The 18,627-nt window shown below is 47.9% G+C and overlaps 1 protein-coding gene across 1 annotated transcript in view; it reads right to left on the bottom strand.

Annotated features, from left to right (window-relative positions):
• Positions 1 to 225: 225 nt before the first annotated feature.
• NATD1 (N-acetyltransferase domain containing 1) overlaps positions 226 to 18,627 on the bottom strand; it is a 31,602-nt gene continuing 13,200 nt past the window's right edge. The window contains exons 2-3 of the mRNA XM_060260486.1: positions 13,302 to 13,420; positions 226 to 3,078 (exon numbers count right to left, since the gene is read on the bottom strand). Coding sequence (XP_060116469.1) covers positions 2,962 to 3,078; positions 13,302 to 13,420 — 236 coding nt within the window. The 3' untranslated portion in view covers positions 226 to 2,961. The remainder of the gene's footprint in view (positions 3,079 to 13,301; positions 13,421 to 18,627) is intronic.

Raw genomic sequence — 18,627 nt, 5'->3', positions numbered from 1 at the left:
TGTCCCACTCAACAACCACAGGACTGTGCAGAATAGTGTTTTTTTTAAAGTTATACAACCTCTGCCCTATTGAGACATTCTGAAGTGTGAAGGGGAATGACTATTAAGCCACCTTCTGCTTTGGGTTAGATGTTTAGAAACACATCCCTGGAGATAAGTAAACCCCCCAGCAAGAAATATTTTCTCTCCCCCTTTGCTGAACAGACGCAGCTGAATCTAGGCAGATTGATTTCGCCACACCTTTTATTGAATTCCATGCAATAAGGTCAGGTTTAATTAAGAATACGGTTCACAAGAAAGGATTGTGTTAGACACAAAAAAAAACAACAACCACCAAATGGTCAGGGTTTTTTTTAAAAACGAGTCCTGAGTAGGAAAGGCACATTATTTAACCACAACAGAATCAGAGGGAGGAAAGAAATTAAAATAAATCTACACTGAGTAGAGAAGCGGAGGAAACCAACACTGAAGAGAACAGCCAAGTAGAAGTCTTACATTTGATGGATTTGGAAGCTGTATTGTTGGCCCACCGGGCTTTTCAGCACAGACATTGTGCCTTAAAATCCATTTGTCGGAGGGCTCTTTTAACTATTGATAATCCCAGCCGCAAAATCAGAGTGGTCCAGGTCTTTTTGAGCTGCAAAGACCACCCTTATCCCAGAGATTAGCTACTTAAAAAACAGGGTAGGTGGGGGCAGAACTTTCCATCACAGTAGATGTTGGGGATTCCTTCCATAGTTAAGGGATGGGTTATTGAGCCCCCTGGCTTTGACAGGGAGGGAGGGCAGTGTTGTCCATCAACATAACTGAACAAAGAGGAGATGAGTACAGCAGTAAACTCTGTGGCCATTGTTAAATTATAATAATAAAAAAAATCTCTGTAGGTCAGAGACTGTTGTAGCACCAACATAAAACAGCAGGTCCTTAAGGCCGGGTTGTCTTGCCTTGAGCGCACCAGACTTCACCCAAAGTTAGATAAAGGCCCAGTGCCTCCCACCCCAGAGCATTCATCTGCCATCCAGAGCAATAAACCCCTGCATCAAACACGCTGTGATTCTTCAGTGGGTTCCTTGAGGAACAGACAGGTCAGGTATGGGTATAAAAGCAGTGGGACGAAGATCTTCTCACTTCTTTTGAAAGGCACCCACAGGATGTATTCCAGATACAAGCAGCACCTTACGGGAACAAGAAGGAAAGAAAACTGGCAGCCACCGATCTATAAGGCCTCCATGTTTCCTTAGCTGCACAATGACTGATTTTGTCCTCTGTGCCTCGCTGTCAGGGCAACAGTCCGCACAGGCATCGTGGAAGCTGGCTTGGAAGACTGCAGGTTTTTTCCACCCCGGAAAGACAGGAGGGATGTGAGAGAGGACGGAACATCCCTGACAAACAGCTGACAGCCAGTTCTAATGAGACAGAACAGCCTTATTGCTGGTAATAATGGGAGTACAAATACAGCAGCCCAACCTTCCCATCAATGTGGGCATCTCGACTGAGGACCTAGTCTACTCAGTGTTCGACCAAACCTCCCAAAGGCATGGATCCAGGGTGGGGAGAGGAAGCAGTGATTTGACATGTCCAGAGCCACCGTAGCACCCACCCCACTTTGCAATCACCATGGTAAGCTGGGCCTAGCATGGTTTGCAGAACAATCAGGGTCTCTCCGAAGTCTCATCATTTCTGCTTATCAGCCTCATTCAAGGGACAGCATTCTAAGAAATGGGTCTGGGGGGGCGGGGCGGTGGGCAGAAAGGCTGGTCTGGAGTAAGACTGTATCCACAGGAGACATGACACACACACCCATGCACTAGGAGTGAAGATTGGGTTAAATCACACAAGAATACCCTTGAAGAGTCAGAAGACCCAGCTGAGTTGAGACAACCGGTTACCCTGTGGGAGGGGGCAGCTTATAATGTGTGGTTCCTAGTGTTGTAGTCCCCCTTCCCCTCAGCCCATTTCCCTTTGAGACCCAAGAAGTGGTTCTCAAGAACATCAGGCTTTCCTATTGCTCAGTGCCCAGAATTTGTTTCCCTCAAAGTTTGCCTTCACCATTTCCTTCCTTCCATCCCCAACCCCCATCCCAACTCTTGGGTCTGTTATTGCTTCTCCCCAACAACAAACCATATCCTCCACTTGATAAGAACATGGGGATCCCACCAAAACCAAGCTCCCTAACACAGACAGCACCAGATTCTTTTCCTTCTCAGATGCGCAGTAGCATTTACGTTTTCCACCCAACTGGATAAACATATTAAACCACCGCCCCTTTTTCACCTCTGTCAGGCAGCGACTGGGACTAGGGCAGAGAACAAGAACTGTGGCCTCTTTTGTGCCACTAGAGGCAGGTCCAGATGATACCTCCTCCAAAACACCACGCAGATGGCACTGAAACGCATTTTCCCCCCAGGTCCCTCCCCCCCCAGGTTTATTCTATTCAGTTAGAATTATCTCCTTCTTACTATATTAATATGTGGCTCAGGAGCTGCCCAGATATCAAAAAGCCATCTCCGCTCCCTCACAAGTGTGGCATCCAGACTCTTCCAGCTGTGTTTGGCGCTGACAAGTTCATTGATGCCAAATTTCTCAGATGGCATTCCTAAATGCTTCATTCCTTTGAGAGGAAGAACAAAAGACGGCAATCCCGTCATCGACGGCTGCACAGAAGGAACTCAGCTCTCCGACCACTACTGCCTTTCTTACACCTGAAAGTTTCTTCCAAGGAGAGGGCCAGAGGAAACAATTCAATCCCAGGTCAGCCAAAAAGCACTGGAAGAACCAGAGGCGGGTGGAAGCACCAAGCAGTCGGCCGCACACTGCGTCCTTACGAAAAATAATAATTTTGAGCAAGGGCCACACAATTGGGGACCCAGAACCAGCGCAATAACAAAGGCTGTTGTTGGAAAGTCAGGGGACAAGCTATCGAGTGTCCGAGCCATCGGGGCTCTACGATGTTTTCCTCCGTTAAGACTGCAAGCGTTCCAGATACTGAGGCAGCGGGTTCTCCTTGACGTATTTCTGGATGTACCAACATGTCAGGTGAGCTTTCAAGTCCTCTTCCACCACAAAATCCAAGGCTGCCTGGAAACACAAAGGAAACACTGCCATCAGCATCCTGCGGTGTTAGTCTTTTTTCACCCAGCCTACATCCTGAGACTAAACATATATGCTTTGCCATGTAGAAGAAATCTGCTTCTGCCTTTAGGTCTCCAAATTTCCAGCACTGCTGTCTGCAGAGCCCAGTGTAGTGGTCAGAGCCTCAAACTAGGATCTGGAACAGCCTGGTTCAAGCCCTTGCTCTGCCATGGAAACCAGCTGGGTGAACTGGGGCCAGCCATTTTCTCTCAGTCCAACTTATCACACAGGGTTGTTGCAAAGATAAAATGGGAGCCGTTGTAACCTGCTTTGGGTCTCTCCTCCCTTGGGGAGAAAACCAGGGAATAAATATCTTTTTAGAAATGACAATAAAAAGTAATATAAAGTAATATATAAAGAAAATATAAAGGTAGTTTCCCGTGCAAGCACCAAGTTATTACTAACCCATGGGGTGATGTCACATCCTGACATTTTCTTGTTACGAGGTAGTTTGCCATTGCCTTCCCCAGTCATCTACACTTTACCCCCAGCAAGCAACCTTGGAAGGATGGAAGACAGAGTCAACCTTGAGCTGGCTTCCTGAACCCAACTTCCGCTGGGATCGAACTCAGGTCGTGAGCAGAGCTTGGAAAGCAGTACTGCAGCTTACCACTCTGCACCACAGGGCTCCTAAAAAATAATACATAAACCTAAACCTAGAAATGAGAATGCTTATTTGATTGGGTTTGATTCCCCACTCCTCCACTTGCACCTGCTGGAATGGCCTTGGGTTAGCCATAACTCTGGCAGAGGTTGTCCTTGAAAGGGCAGCTGCTGTGAGAGCCCTCTCAGCCCCACCCACCTCATAGGGTGTCTGTTGTGGAGGGGGAAGATATAGGAGTTTGTAAGCTGCTCTGAGTCTCTGATTCAGAGAGAAGGGCAGGGTATAAATCTGTAATTCTTCTTCGGTTTCTAAACCACTCTGAGCTCCATTAGGAAGAAAGGCAGCTAATAAATGTTTCAATTAACTAAAACTGGGAAGTCGTATGAGCTTGCTTGAAGGGAAAATGGATTGTAACTACAATCAGTAAGATTTAAAAAAATGTTGTCAGGGTGTTGGAATTCTAAAACAAAGTAAGCGTTTGGGGAGTAATGCGGCAATAATTAATTTCTGATAAGATTCTCAGTGTGTAGGAAAGTATTTTGGAATTAATGTTTAAAAATGGCCTAGCTAAGGTAATAGACCAAATGAAGTGGCAGTGCATTGCTAAAAAAAGGATAACGCACAACACATGGGCACACCTGTTTTCCCCTCTCAACTGCTAGAATAACATGTATGCAGGACCGGGCGGGGGGAAGGCTCCTAAAACTTGCTTTGCTCAGAGTGCAGGACAGGGTGAAAGAGAGCCTGTGATGCAGATACTCAAAGGAGCATTCCTAAGAACAAGGAGTGAATGTTTCCTCAGCCAAAGCCACAACCCCTTTAACATTTATTTATTTATTAGATTTATATCCCGCCCTCCCCTAACGGGCTTAGGGGAGCTTCTTCATGTGGAAGAAACCCCCACCCTACCCCAGGCACTCACCGTGCCCCCTGATCATGGCCTCACACAGACAAAGGACACTGAAAAGTGTCCTCATCTTTATTCTGTATATTGCAGAGGGCAGGATTAATACCAGAGAAGGGGGTGGGGAGGAAACCACAATCACAGATGCAGCAGGATGGCTTCTCTCCCTTCCCCATCCCCAAATTCAGTTCAATGGGCCCCCAAAACAGGGAACTGCCCAGAACAACATAGCCAATAGAAGGCACGGATTCATAAACGGCAGGTTTTCCTTCCTTTGTCCTTCTTCAATGTTTGGCCACAGGAGCATGATCTTTAGCTAATTCAATAACACAAACACTGAGGGAAGATTCAGATGCATGCCTAGGGTTAGCAACCTCCACGGGAGGTGTGGATCTCTCCCAGAATTACAAATCATCTGTGGATCATTTGTATTTTGCCCATCTGTTTCCCTGGGGAAAATGGCTGCTTTAGAGGCTGCTGAGGCCACTCCCCTTCCCAAAGCCCACCCTCCCCAGATCACCAGCCATTTCCCATCAGGCCCAAGGGGAGGTTAGGCCTTAGAAGTAGCAGCTATGAATTGGGTACATGCTAGGTAGGGCTGCCAAGTCCAATTCAAGAAATATCTGGGGACTTTGGAGGTGGAGCCAGGAGACTTTGGGGGTGGAGCCAGGAGACATTAGGGGTGGAGCCAAGATCAAGGCTGTGACAAGCATAATTGAACTCCAAAGGGAGTTCTGGCCATCACATTTAAAGGGACGGCACACCTTTTCAATTCCTTCCTTCCATAGGAAATAATGAAGGATGGGGCACCTTCTTTTGGGGCTCATAGAATTGGACCCCCTTGTCTAATCTTTTTAGAATTTGGGGGGTAGTTTGGGAAGAGGCACTAGATACTACACTGAAAATTTGGTGCCTCTACCCCAAAAACCAGCCCCTCCAGAGCCCCAGATACCCACGGATCAATTCTCCATGATTTTCTATGGGAATAAATCTCCAGAGGGAATCATGAGTACCCAGCAGACATTTCCCTCCCCTCCCCCCCCACTTTCTGACAACCCTGAAGCAGGGAGAGGGCCTCCAAACCGGGGGATCCCCTGCCCCCACCTGGGGATTGGCAACCCTAATACATGCAAATTAACACTTCAAAATTATACATCTCTAGGGTTCCCATTCCCCCACCCCTGGAGGGGGCGCCCCCAATTTGGGGGCCTCCAACCTGCTGCTATGGAACTGGCCAGTGGGGGGAGTCCTGCCCCCAAAGAGTGCCAGCACACAGGGAGCATTCTAACATACTAGAGCAGTAGGCTTCCCAATCCCCAGGTCCGCTTCAAAATGTGTGTGTGTGCCTTTAAAGTTGAGCAGGAAGTACTTCATGGGAAGGGTCAGCAATGCAGTCCCTCGGTTTGTTTTGCTTTTGTTTCAGAGGAACTGTGTGTTTGTGTATGTGTGTGAGTGTGTGTGTGAGACAGAGAGAGACAGAGAGAGCGCAGTGTAGCCTCTGTTCTTTTCAGATGTCTTTGTGGAGGAACCAACCGGTAAGTGTCTCTCTGTGTGTGTGAGTGAGAGTGAGAGAGAAGGTTGCCAATCCCCAGGTTTGGAGGGTCCCCCCCCCCGCCTTAGGGTCATCAGAAAGCGATGGGAGGGAAATGTCTACTGGGCAATTATTCCCAACGGAGAATGATTCCCATAGGGAATAATGGGGAATTGATCCACGGGTATCGGGGGCTCGGGGGGGTTGTTTTTTGAGGTAGAGGCACCAAGTTTTCAGTATAGCATCTAGTGCCTCTCCCCGAAATACCCCCCAATTTTCAAAATGATTGGACCAGGGGGTCCAATTCTATGAGCCCCAAAAGAAGGTGCCCCATCCATTATTTCCTATGGAAGGAAGACATTTAAAAAGGTGTGCTGTCCCTTTAAATGTGATGGCCAGAACTCCCTTTGGAGTTCAATTATGCTTGTCACAGCCTTGATCTTGGCTCCGCCCCCAATGTCACCTGGCTCCACCCCCAATGTCCCCAGATATTTCTTGAATTGGACTTGGCAGCCCTACAGAGCAGGGGAGTCCAATTCATCTATGAGGGCCGGATCTGACACAAATGAGACCTTGTCGGGCTGGGCCATGTTAAGAATAGGTAGCAGAGAGATAAACTTTATAAAGGACACAAAGAAAATGAAAGATTTTTTAAAAACCCTTAAAACATAAGCAGTCATTAATCTTTAAGGTGCTTTCTTTGTATTTCTCCCATGGGATCCAGGGAACCGGGCAAAGGAAGCTCTGGCTCTTTCCTTCCTTCCCCAGGGGACCAGGAGGGGAAGGAGCCTTAGCCAATAGAATGAAGAGACGCTTGGCTCAGTAGCTCTGCTGTGGGATTGAGAGAGCCAGGCAAAGCAAGCTCTCTCCCCCACCCTTCCTTCCCAAGGAAGGCGCCTCAGCCAATGGAGAAAATAGATGCTTTTCTTTGTAGCTCCTGAGCAAGCCTGGCAAAACAAGCTGTTATGCAGAAGGAAGCAAGGGAGAGGGAGAGGGAAGCAGATGACAGCCAGCAGTTCATGGGCCTGATAGGAGCCCTCTGGGGGGCTGATTTGGCCCCTGGGCCGCATATTTGACACCCCTGTGCTAGAACGTCACCACATGACTGTGAGATTTTGCCAGTTATCGATCCCAGTCAACTCAGCACATATGAAAATGGTCAGAAGTTTATTAGAGATCAATACAGAGCAATGGACCATTGTGCTATGAAGCCATTGCCAAGAATAGAGTAATTTACAAACAGAACCAATAATATACCAAGCAAAAAGGTGTGCAAATTAAAGCCAGCCCCTGTCAATTAGGTTCCCAGGGTTAGGTATACAGCATAGAGCGTCTTTGCTGGATGCTCAAGGTCATCTGGCCAAAGCAAGACACTGCCATGCCTACCAGAGAACAGTTCTACTGCCAACATTTTCCTCCTGCACATCTTGAGAAAGTTACAGCAAGCAAAATGCCAAAGTATACACGTTTAAGCAAAACAGAAAATTATACTTAGTACAGATATACTGGTATGCAATTCAAGATAATACAAGGAATTAAATTGTCTGAATGAGTGAATATTCCCAATTCAGCAGAACCATTTGACATCCTGACCCAATTTGTGAGTTTCCCAACTTGTGAGTGACCCAATTTGTGCATTCGTAAAGTATTTGTGAGTTTCCTGCACAAACTGGGTCATTCACAAGGTCCCTTCCAACTCTATGATTCTAATTGTCAGGGAACCTGACAGCGACGGGCCTGGCACGATGATGTCACTTCCAGGTGATGTCATCATTGTGCATGCCAAAAACAACTAGGAAGAGCTTTGTGCCCAGTAAGACCTGACAACCCCTTCAAAACTGAAAGATAAACATAGGAATCTGAAGGCAAACGCTTATATTTCCCACTCAGTTTCAAAGCCTTTCAACAAAGCTAGAAGTATTTGCCAGTCATCTAGGGTTGCCAGCCTCCAGGTGTGGCCTGGGGATCTCCCACTTTTACAACTGATCTCCAGCTGGCAGAGATCAGCTGCCCTGGAGAAAATGGCTGCTTGGAAGGATAGACTCTATGGCATTGTGCCAAGCTGAGGCCCCTCCCCTCCTCAGACCCCACCCTCTCCTGGATCCACCCCCAAGGTCTCAAAGTACTTTCCAAGACAGACCTGGCAACCCTACAGTCACTCTTGCTGTCTCTTAACAGCATCTTCACAGCTGCTTTATAGCTTTATGGCTGTTCCCAGCATTCCAAGTCAGCAAGGACAAACTTTTTTTCAGTTTCAGCCAGTTTTGCAACTTGACTTTTCAATGCTCAGGAGTGAGCCAGGCCCAAAATCGATCTGGATGGATTATTTTTTTATTGTCACTTTCAAAGTTTTGCCTGAATGTTGTAGATGCTTAGTAAACAACTATTTCAGAATCATCCAATGATATTTCCTCTTACACAGACATCATGGTGTGTGTGTGTGTGGGGGGGAGGTATTTGTGAATTTCCCGCATTGTGCAGGGGAGTATAAAAATCATAGAATCAAGAGTTGGAACTGGAAGGGACCTTCAGGGTCATCTAGTCCAAACCCCTGCATATAGGCTTCTCAACCCCCCCCCCCCGCCCTGGCGGGGGACCCCTGAATTTGCAGCCTCCTCCCCTGCTCTCAAAAAATCTGGAAGCGGGAGGGGGGCGGGGGGGAGAGAGAACGTACCTGTAGGCATCATGTTGTTGTAGAGCTTCTGATCCGTGTGCCCCTTTAAGGCTGCACAGGAAACAGGAAGGGCTTCATGGGAAAGGGTCAGTAACAGTTTCCATGGAGAACGGCCCTCCCTTTCTTTTCCTGTGCAGCCTTGCTTTCGTTTTCACAGTAAGCAAAGTTCTGCTGGAAGAAGACCAAGTAAGTATTTGTGTGTGTGTGAGAGAGGGAGGGGACAGGGAGGGGGGATTCCCTGGTATGGAGGTCCTCCCCCCCCCCCTTTAGAAAGCGTGTGGGGGAATGTCTACTAGGCACTCTATTATTCCCTATGGAGAACGATTCCCATAGGGAATAATAAGGAATTGATCCGTGGGTATTGGGGGCTCTGGGGGGCGCTATTTTTTGAGGTAGAGGCACCAGATTTTTCGTATAGCATCTAGTGCCTCTCCCCAAAATACCCCCCAAGTTTCAAAACGATTGGACCAGAGGGTCCAATTCTATGAGCCCCAAAAGATGGTGCCCCTATCCTTAATTATTTCCTATGGAAGAAAAGCATTTAAAAAGGCGTGCTGTCCCTTTAAATGTGATGGCCAGAACTCCCTTGGAGTTCAATTATGCTTGTCACATCCTTGTTCCTGGCTCCACCCCCAATGTCTCCTGGCTCCACCCCCAAAGTCTCCTGGCTCCGCCTCCAAAGTCCCCAGATTTTTCTTTAATTGGACTTGGTAACCCTACCCCTGCACAATGCAGGAAACTCACAGATACCTCCCCCTAAATTCACAGGATCCTCATTGCTGTCAAAGGGTCATCTAGTCTCTGCTTAAAAACCTCCAAGGAAGGAGAGCCCACCACCTCCCAAGGAGGAAGCCTATTCCACTGAGGAACCGCTCTAACGGTCTGGAAGTTCTTCCTAATGTTGAGCCAGAAACTCCTTTGATTTAATTTCAACCCACTGGTTCTGGTTCTACCTTCTGGGGCCACAGAAAACAATTCCACACCATCAGGGCTTTTTTTGTAGAAAAGGCCCAGCGGGAACTAATTTGCATATTAGGCCACACCCCTGACATCACCATTGTTTCACAAAGGGCTTTTTTTTTAGAATAAGCCCAGCAGGAACTGATTTGCATATTAGGCCACAAACCCTGATGCCAAGCCAGCCGGGACTGCGTTCCTGCTCAAAAAAAAAAAACCCTGCGTGTCATCCTCTCTATATGCCAGCCCTTCAAGTCCTTGAAGATGGCGATCATGTCACCTCTCAGCCGCCTCCTCTCCAGGCTAAACATGCCCAGCTCCTTCAAGCTAGATGACCCTGGAGGTCCCTTTCAGCTCTGTGATTCTATGGTTGTAGGGTTACAACCATAGAATCACTTCCTGGAGATCTAAGGGGTGGAGGGAGGCGGCATTTGGGGAGGGGAAGGAATATCAGGGGGGTATAATGCCATCAAGTCCACCATTCAATGCTGCCATTTCCTCCAGGGGAGCTGATCTCCAGTCCCCATATCAATATAAAAATGTTTAATTGCCAAGCGTGAAAAGGGCAAAACATATTGTGAGACCTGTTATTAGATGATTTTACAGATGCCACTCCCCTCCCCCCCTTAAATTAGTTCTGTTCAAGTGCCTCTGAAGGCAGCCCAACACAAATGTAGCCTAGGATTGCCAATCCCCAGTGGTGCGGGGATTCCCCCCGTTTGGCTAGCCCTCCCTCTGCGTCAGGATTATCAGATAGTGGGGGTGGGAGGCGGGGAGGGAAATGTCTGCTGGGCATTCCATTATTCCCTATGGAGACCGGTTCCCATAGGCCCTAGGGTATAATGGAGAATCGATCTGTGGGTATCTGGGGCTCTGGGCACCTGTTTTTTGAAGCAGAGGTACCAAATTTTCAACATTTGGTGCCTCTCCTCAACCCCTCCCCCCCTCCAAGTTTCAAGAGGATTGAACCAGGGGGTCCAATCCTATGAGCCCCAAAAGAAGGTGCCCCTATCTTCCATGATTTCCAATGAAGGGAAGGCATTTAAAAGGTGTGTGGGTCCCTTTAAATGTGATGGCCAGAACTCCCTTGGGAATTCAATCGTGCTTGTCGCACGCTTGCTCCTGACTCTACCCCCAAAGTCCCCAGGTATTTCTTGAGTCAGACCTGGCACCCCTAAGGTAACCAGTGGAGTCCTTGCATTCTGCCACTTGGTCTAGGCCAAGAAAAATGTTCCTGGTTTCTTTTCTGCAGACACAGGAGCAGAATCAGGCAAAAAAAAAAAAATTAAAACCGGCAACCTAAACTCCAAAAAAGCCAAGGAAGACTCTCTTTTACTCCCATGCTGAACTTTGTAGCTACTCAAGTTATCTCCAGTAACCCTCTTCTGGGGTGTGTGTGTGGGGGGGGGGGGGCGCACCACACTTCTTTTTGCAAATGATGTCAAGGGTATGTAGTCAGAGCTGCATTCCCCCCTGCCCCAAAGTAGCTTAAAAGGGCCTTAGAAGGCTGTAACTCTACTCAGGACAGCACTGCTGGCTGCTTCCAAAGACCAAGCAGAGCTTCCAGGAGAGCAGAATGTATGGCAGAGACAACAAAGCAGGGAAGAAACAGGCCTTCATTGGGAATTATCAGAGCAAGTTTTTATCAGATATATGGCCTTCCCTTACCTGCCTTCCCTAGTCCACGTCACACACTACACTTTTGGTCTTCTTCACCTCTTCCAATTGACTGATTTACCAGAGTCAGCCAGTCCCTATGTTCTGTTGTCGGTAAATTCCTGTTCTTATTTTTGCGTTCCCCCTTCTGATGCCTTGCTTAAAACAGCAGGGCCAGTTGCTTGCGATGGCATCATTCGAGGCTCAGCTCAGTCCTCAGCAGCTCTGTGCACATTCAATTATAGTCCACCTTTCTCACCAAGACTCCAGGCGGACTGCAAAACTTAATCCCCCCACCCCCAAACTCATCAGAACAATTTAATACAGGTGTCCCCAACATGGTACCCAAAGGCAACAGAGTGTCCCCAACAGTTTCCTTGGTACCCAGCAAGTGTTTTTAGAAAGCGGGCTGCGGTTTTTGTTCATCAGGGCTTTTGATTGGCTATGCAGCTTTTTAAAAAAATCTTTTCAAAAGATGGCGGTTGGTGGGTGTCACAGGTTGGAACTATGCTGTGGCGCCTGGCCCTTCCTGGAATTGTCTTGATAGCCACCAGATCTCACCTCTGTCTTCTAAACTCCACCCCCCCCAAAAAAAATCACTGTGAATCATTTGTCTGAATGAATAAATTCCTGTACATCCATGAATCTTATTGTGTGACCAGGGCCAGTAACACTCTCTCCTTCATAGCCACCTCAGCTCTCTCCTTCATGCCCACATCACACTGTCCACCTCACACCGTCTCCCTCATGTCCACTGCAAATCGTCTCTGTCATGTCCACCTCACACTGAAGGGAAAGAGAATCGTGTAAGCTATCCTAAGCGTGTAAATCTAAAAAATTAACTACTACTTCTACTACTGACAGTCAGTGCAGTGTAGTGGTTAAGAGTGGCAGATTCTAACTTGGAGAACCGGGTTTGATTCCTGCTCATCCTCCACATGAAGCCTGCTGGGTGACTTTAGGCCAGTCAGTTCTCTCAGAACTCTCTCAGCCTCATCTACCTCATGAGGTGCCTGTTGTGGGGAGAGGAAGGGAAGGAGATTGCAAGCCACTTGGAGACTCCTCAGGGTAGAGAAAAGCAATGTATAAAAACCAACCCTTCTTCTATTTTATTTATTTATTTATTTATATTAGGATTTATACCCCGCCCTTCTCACCCAAGTGTCTCAGGGCGGCTTACAGCACAATAATTCAAACACTTCAGTTTAAAACATTTAAAAATACAATTAAAATACAATTGACCATAAATTAATAAAAACAAGATAGAATAAAACCGGCGGTCTATAGATGCATTTTGTTCCATCCAAGATATTTTCATTGTCAGTTAATATTATAGGCCTGCCGGAAGAGGGCTGTCTTACAGGCCCTGCGGAATTGCCCTAGATCCCGCAGGGCCCGCACCTCTTCCGGCAGCTGGTTCCACCAATAAGGTGCCGTTATTGAGAAGGCCCGGTCCCTGGTGGATTTTAGGCGGGCCTCCTTTGGCCCGGGGACTACCAACAGGTTTTGCGAACCTGAACGTAGTACTCTCTGGGGAACGTGTGGGGAGAGACGGTCACTAAGGTAGGCAGGTCCTAGGCCATATAGGGCTTTAAAGGTAACGACCAACACCTTGTACCGGACTCGGAATATTACTGGCAGCCAGTGCAGACCCTGGAGCCCCGGCCGAATGTGCTCCCGTCTTGGGAGCCCTAATGGCAGCCGGGCAGCAGCGTTCTGCACCAACTGCAGTTTCCGGGTCCGGCACAAGGGTAGCCCCATGTAGAGGGCATTACAGTAGTCCAGCCTCGAGGTGACTGAATATAAGCCTGCAACCACCAGAAACATCCCTGAAAATCCATACCTTTGCCAGATGTTTAGCGATTCCTCTCCCTCGGTAGGCATCAGGGACTTCTGTATGCTGCAGGTCCACGATTCTCTTCCCCACATATTCATACAGCAAGACAGCTTTGTCATGGCAACCTGTGGGACACCAGAGAAGCAGTGAAAGTTTTCACACACAAAAGGGCAAACACAGTGGGCCAGAACAGAGACAACTCACTAGGGTGGCCTGCCTTTAAATTCAATGATCTTGTCATTATTTTTGGTGACTCATCAGACTACATTCAGGATCGGCGCAAAAACACACAGATGGGTGGAGGGTGTCACAGGTTGGAACCATGGTCAGAGAAATTATGTTTGCTCCCACCTCACCCGTACAGGAGATTTTAATTCTCTTTCATAGCCTGTCCTTTCCACGGTCTCAAGGCCAGTAATGCATTTATCATTTTTCAAAAGTCTACTTTCTCCAATATTGTGTTTGCCTAGATCGTCAACCAAGACCCCTAGTCCTGGGTGCCTCCATAAATGTTCTCAACCAAAGTAACTCTGCGTAAGATGACACCGCTGGCTAGAATGCTTTAAGGATGCATGATGGAACTGTGGCCAAATGTCACAGCAGAATGTGTGAACCAATCCCTTCAGAAAGCACCGTGTTTGAGGTTACAAGTAAGTTTTGTCTGTAGCATCTGAAGAAGTAGTTCATTTGGACATGCAAGTCATTGTCTGGTTCTGCAGAAAACAGTTCAGTTTGCAGCAGAAAGAATTCTAACCCTTTGCTTTCTCCACACAAGTGGACAGCAGATGGAGGCCTGTGGCTCAGTTGTACAGCATCTGCTCAGCACACAGAAAGTCCCAGGTTCCATCCCCAGCATCTCTAGCTAAAATGATGAGGTGACAGGTAATGAGAAAGACTTCAATCTGAGACTCTGGCTTGCTACTGGTGGTCAAAGTAGACAGTACCAGCCTTGATGGACCAAGAGTCTGATTCAGTATAAGGCAGCTTCATGTGGAAGCCACGGCTGAACAGTGGAGGCTTTGCTTGGCATGTAGAAAGTGCCAAATTCAGTCCATAGCATCTCCAGTCAAAAGGACTTTAGCCTCAGGACCTTGGAAAGTCACTGCCTATCATGAAATATGAACTCCAAAGGACTCTAAGTGCTTTGAGAATGACCTTTCTTTTTTGCTAGCAACCCCATAGGGCAGGGGTGGGGAACCTTTTTTTCTGCCAAGGGCCATATGGATATTTATAACATCATTCACGGGCCATAAAAAATTATCAACTTAAAAAACAGTGCTCCACTGAGGGAGAACAATTCAGGCCGGCAAAATTAATGCAAATAATTGTTTTTCTATTTGAAGTCATGTGGGGAGAGCCTAATCTGACACACACACGGCCCGCCGCCCTAGACAAATGCATCGTTCCAGGGCTTTTTTGTAGAAAAAGCCCAGCAGGAACTCAGTAGCATATTAGACCACATCCCCTAATATTAGCGTATAAGGTCACACATTCATTAGCATATTAGACCACACCATCTGGGATAATCAAGTGCAAACTGAACTGTGAGTAACTTTCCCAGGCTCTGCAGCAATTCTGGCCGGCCAGCCAGCCAGGCCCCAGGGAGGCTGCCGCACAGTACATCTGGGCCCTGTGATCCCTGCCTGGCCCTGGTGAGGCTGCTGCACTGCACAGCTGGGCCCCGCGATCCTCGCTGGCCAGCCAGGCCCCAGAGAGGCTGCCACATGGCTCGGTTCGGTCCAGCAATCCCCGAGGGCCACACCAAGTGACCTCGAGGGCCGCATATGGCCCTCGGGACAGAGGTTCCCCACCCCTGCCATAGGGTTTTCAAGGCAAGAAGCATTCAGAGGTGGCTTGCTACAGCCTGCCACTGGATAGTGTCCCTGGTATTCCTTGGTGGTCTCCCATCCAAATTCCAACCAGGGCCAACCCTGCTCAGCTTCTGAGAGCTGATGAGATCAGACTAGCCTGGGCCACCCAGGTCAGGGCAGCAAGCAGGGCCGGTGCCGGGGTTTCTGTGCAGCACCTGTGGCAGTGAAGGACAGTGTCGTGGCAGCATAGGGTTGCCAATCCCCAGGTGGGGGCAGGGGATCCCCCGGTTTGGAGGCCCTCCCCCCGCTTCAGGGTCGTCAGAAAGCGGGGGGAGGGGAGGGAAATGTCTGCTGGGAACTCTTATTCCCTAAGGAGATTTATTCCCATAGAAAATCATGGAGAATTGATCCGTGGGTATCTGGGGCTCTGGGGGGCTGTTTTTTGGGGTAGAGGCACCAAATTTTCAGTATAGCATCTAGTGTATCTCCCCAAAATACCCCCCAAGTTTCAAAAAGATTGGACCAGGGGGTCCAATTCTATGAGCCCCAAAAGGTGCCCCTATCCTTCATTATTTCCTATGGAAGGAAGGAATTGAAAAGGTGTGCCGTCCCTTTAAATGTGATGGCCAGAACCCCCTTTGGAGTTCAATTATGCTTGTCACAGCCTTGATCTTGGCTCCACCCCTAACGTCTCCTGGCTCCACCCCCCAAAGTTCCCAGATATTTCTTGAATTGGACTTGGCAACCCTACTCCAGAGGCAGTGGGGCACACACAGGAAGGGGGCACTCGCTAGCTGTCCCTGAAGCCAGGTAGCACTCTAGGCGGCTGCCTACCTGGCCTACTGGGATGCGCCAGCCCCGGCAGCAAGCAACATGGCGTGCCTTCTGTTCTACCGAATAGTTAAAACCATTGCCTGCCACCGGATATCAACCCTGGACCTCCTTGAGTGCCACCCATCCGAGTACCGACCCCCTCTTAGCTTCTGACAAGACTGGGCCCTCCAGGTCAGGGCAGTAGCCCCTTTGAGGACACTGGATGCACTTTCCACTCTACGGAAGATTTAAAGCTTTGTGTTCACAGCTTGAGGTTTCCTTCCCCTCTCCCCTCCCCCAGTGGCTTCTGTGCCAGGTTTATTTCCCTCTTGCAGGGAGATTCCAGCGGCTGGAGACAGGCTAGAATTCCAAAGCCACAAATGCATTCCCAGGAAGTGCCACAGTGCTACATTTGAGGATGGAGCGAAAAGAAAGGCTTGTGTTGATCCTGCATAATATATATATATATTATACACACAAGCAGCTATGAATAATCCCCAAGAAGAATAAAAAGCCTCCAGTTCATGCATGCACTGAATGGCACCAGGGCACAGCTCAGACGCTTGTCAATTCAGCTGCACCACAGAGGGGCCTGGTACGACCCCCAACCGGGGAGGGACGGGAGCGGCTTAGCCTCTTTGGGGGAGCCAAAAGTTTGACGCTGACAGCCACATAATTCAGCCCAGAGTCACTGGGTGGAAACCCTTTGTAGTAGGAAAAGAATGGGCCTGACACAGGGGAAACATTCACAAGACAGTTTGCCCAGCTTCCTTAACCCTTCACGCGCTTTAGGAAACTTTGCTCGCATATGGCGACGTTATCTAGAACGTTTGAGATAAAATGCTTAATTGAGGGGGGGGTGTTGCTGTTTGTAATCCCTCGTTTTTGCAGCATTCCCAAAAAAATCTTCTGCGAGACGAACCCCAGCCAGATCACCTATGCCCAGGAAAGAATACAAGTTGGAAACCGAACCATGCCGATTCCGTACCTCATGCATGCTCCCGCTCCCACCTGCGGCGAGTGATTCAAGACATGGCTTTTTAACTCACTTGCATCTCTGAAGCTGTGTTCATAAATCAGAAGCTGTGTTCATATGTCAAAGACAAGAGGGGAGACTGCAAAGTTACACCTCAAGAGAGCCAATTCGTAAGAAGAGGGTTTAAAAGGGGCCTTTGGAAATGCAACCCACAAGCTGATGGACAGCCTCTACATAAGGAATGCTGCAAAGTGAGATTCATGCCGTGGGCAAAGAACTTTCCATAGGGGCTGTTTAGGGGGGCAATATCAGAGTTTACCACCTCGCATGCCAAACCCAACTGATTTTTTCCCCTGCCCTTTGCTGTCCCTGCAACGCTTTCACCAAATGCAGATGGGAGACTCCCCGCTGGGCCTCATTCCAAGGGAAGCGCCGCTAATACCATTTCGGCAAAGGGCCACAGAAGAGAGGAGAAGCCGAATTAAGAGGAACACTTTGTTCCCAGAGGCAGCGGCTGCTCTTGTTTGATCTAGGACAAGCCCTGCTTAGAGGGCTGTTTTTGCTCTCTCTAATGATCCCAAGCAACAGGGCACATTACGATGCCCCCACCCCATCACAAACAGAGAGAGCTTTAAGCCAGCACTTGCAAGTGCTAAAAAACCTGTTTGACAAAATGTCTCAGTCGTGTTTTACACTCATTTTAGGATCCACCTTAACAGTTCAAGAATCCAAGGAAGCAACTGGACTGTGTCAATTGCAATTAGAACTCCTGCACGGCACTAGAAATTAAGTGAAGGTCAAAAGGTTTTTGAAATGAGAAACACAGCCTTCCCAAACTAAAGCGTGCAGATCTTTGGGAACCCACAGTCAGGAAAGCTGGACTTTGGGAGATTCATTTATTTACTTTGGATTTATGTGTCGCCCACTCTGCAAGTGGACTCTGAGCCGCTAACAGTCATGGTAAAAAAACCAATTTGAATTACAATCTTAAAATGATTAAAAACACGTACAAATTGGAAATCTAAGCTCAATTTGTCCATAGATAATTGGATCCTCAAAATTTGGGACTTCATCACGATGGAGAAAATCACAGCCGATATTGACACCATAGACCCGATAAAGGCAGCTAATGATTTCTATGCAAAATGGTATCCAATTCTGGATAGGATAGAGGTTGACACCACTCTTTCCTCTTCACTTAACCAACGGGTTATCCACAAGAGTATTCTTTTCTTGTGATCACTCTATAGCTGTACAACTTTATTTTATATAACAGTATGTATGTGTAATGAAAATTAAGGCATTACTGTATCAATGTTATTCTCTGTATACAAACATTATATTTAAATAAAAATTGTTTTGGAAAAAAAAAACACGTACAAGCAATTTAAAAACTAGATATGTGGTGCTATGGGAATTATTTTTTTTTAATATAGGCAGATCAGATTATATTGATGTCTCAATTCTTCTGTTAATCTGTTAGTGGTCCTACTGGTGGTATTGCTCAGCAGTATGCCAGCATGACTACAAGAGAGGCCTGGCAGAGGTGCTAGCCAGGATGGCTCAGTGGAGCCTCCACAGTTGGAGGCAGTGTACCTCTGACTTCCCAATTACAGTTGCCTCCAAACCCTCCTTATGGGCTTCCTAAAGGCATCTGGCTGGCCATGGTGAAATATGGGGCTAGTTGGACCCAAGCCAGTGAGTTTCTGCTTAGATGCAGAATGGGCCACGT

The sequence above is a fragment of the Heteronotia binoei genome, chromosome 20 (assembly GCF_032191835.1).
Source record: "Heteronotia binoei isolate CCM8104 ecotype False Entrance Well chromosome 20, APGP_CSIRO_Hbin_v1, whole genome shotgun sequence".
In the NCBI taxonomy this organism is placed as follows: domain Eukaryota; kingdom Metazoa; phylum Chordata; class Lepidosauria; order Squamata; family Gekkonidae; genus Heteronotia; species Heteronotia binoei.
This window is presented reverse-complemented; position numbering and strand designations above follow the sequence as displayed.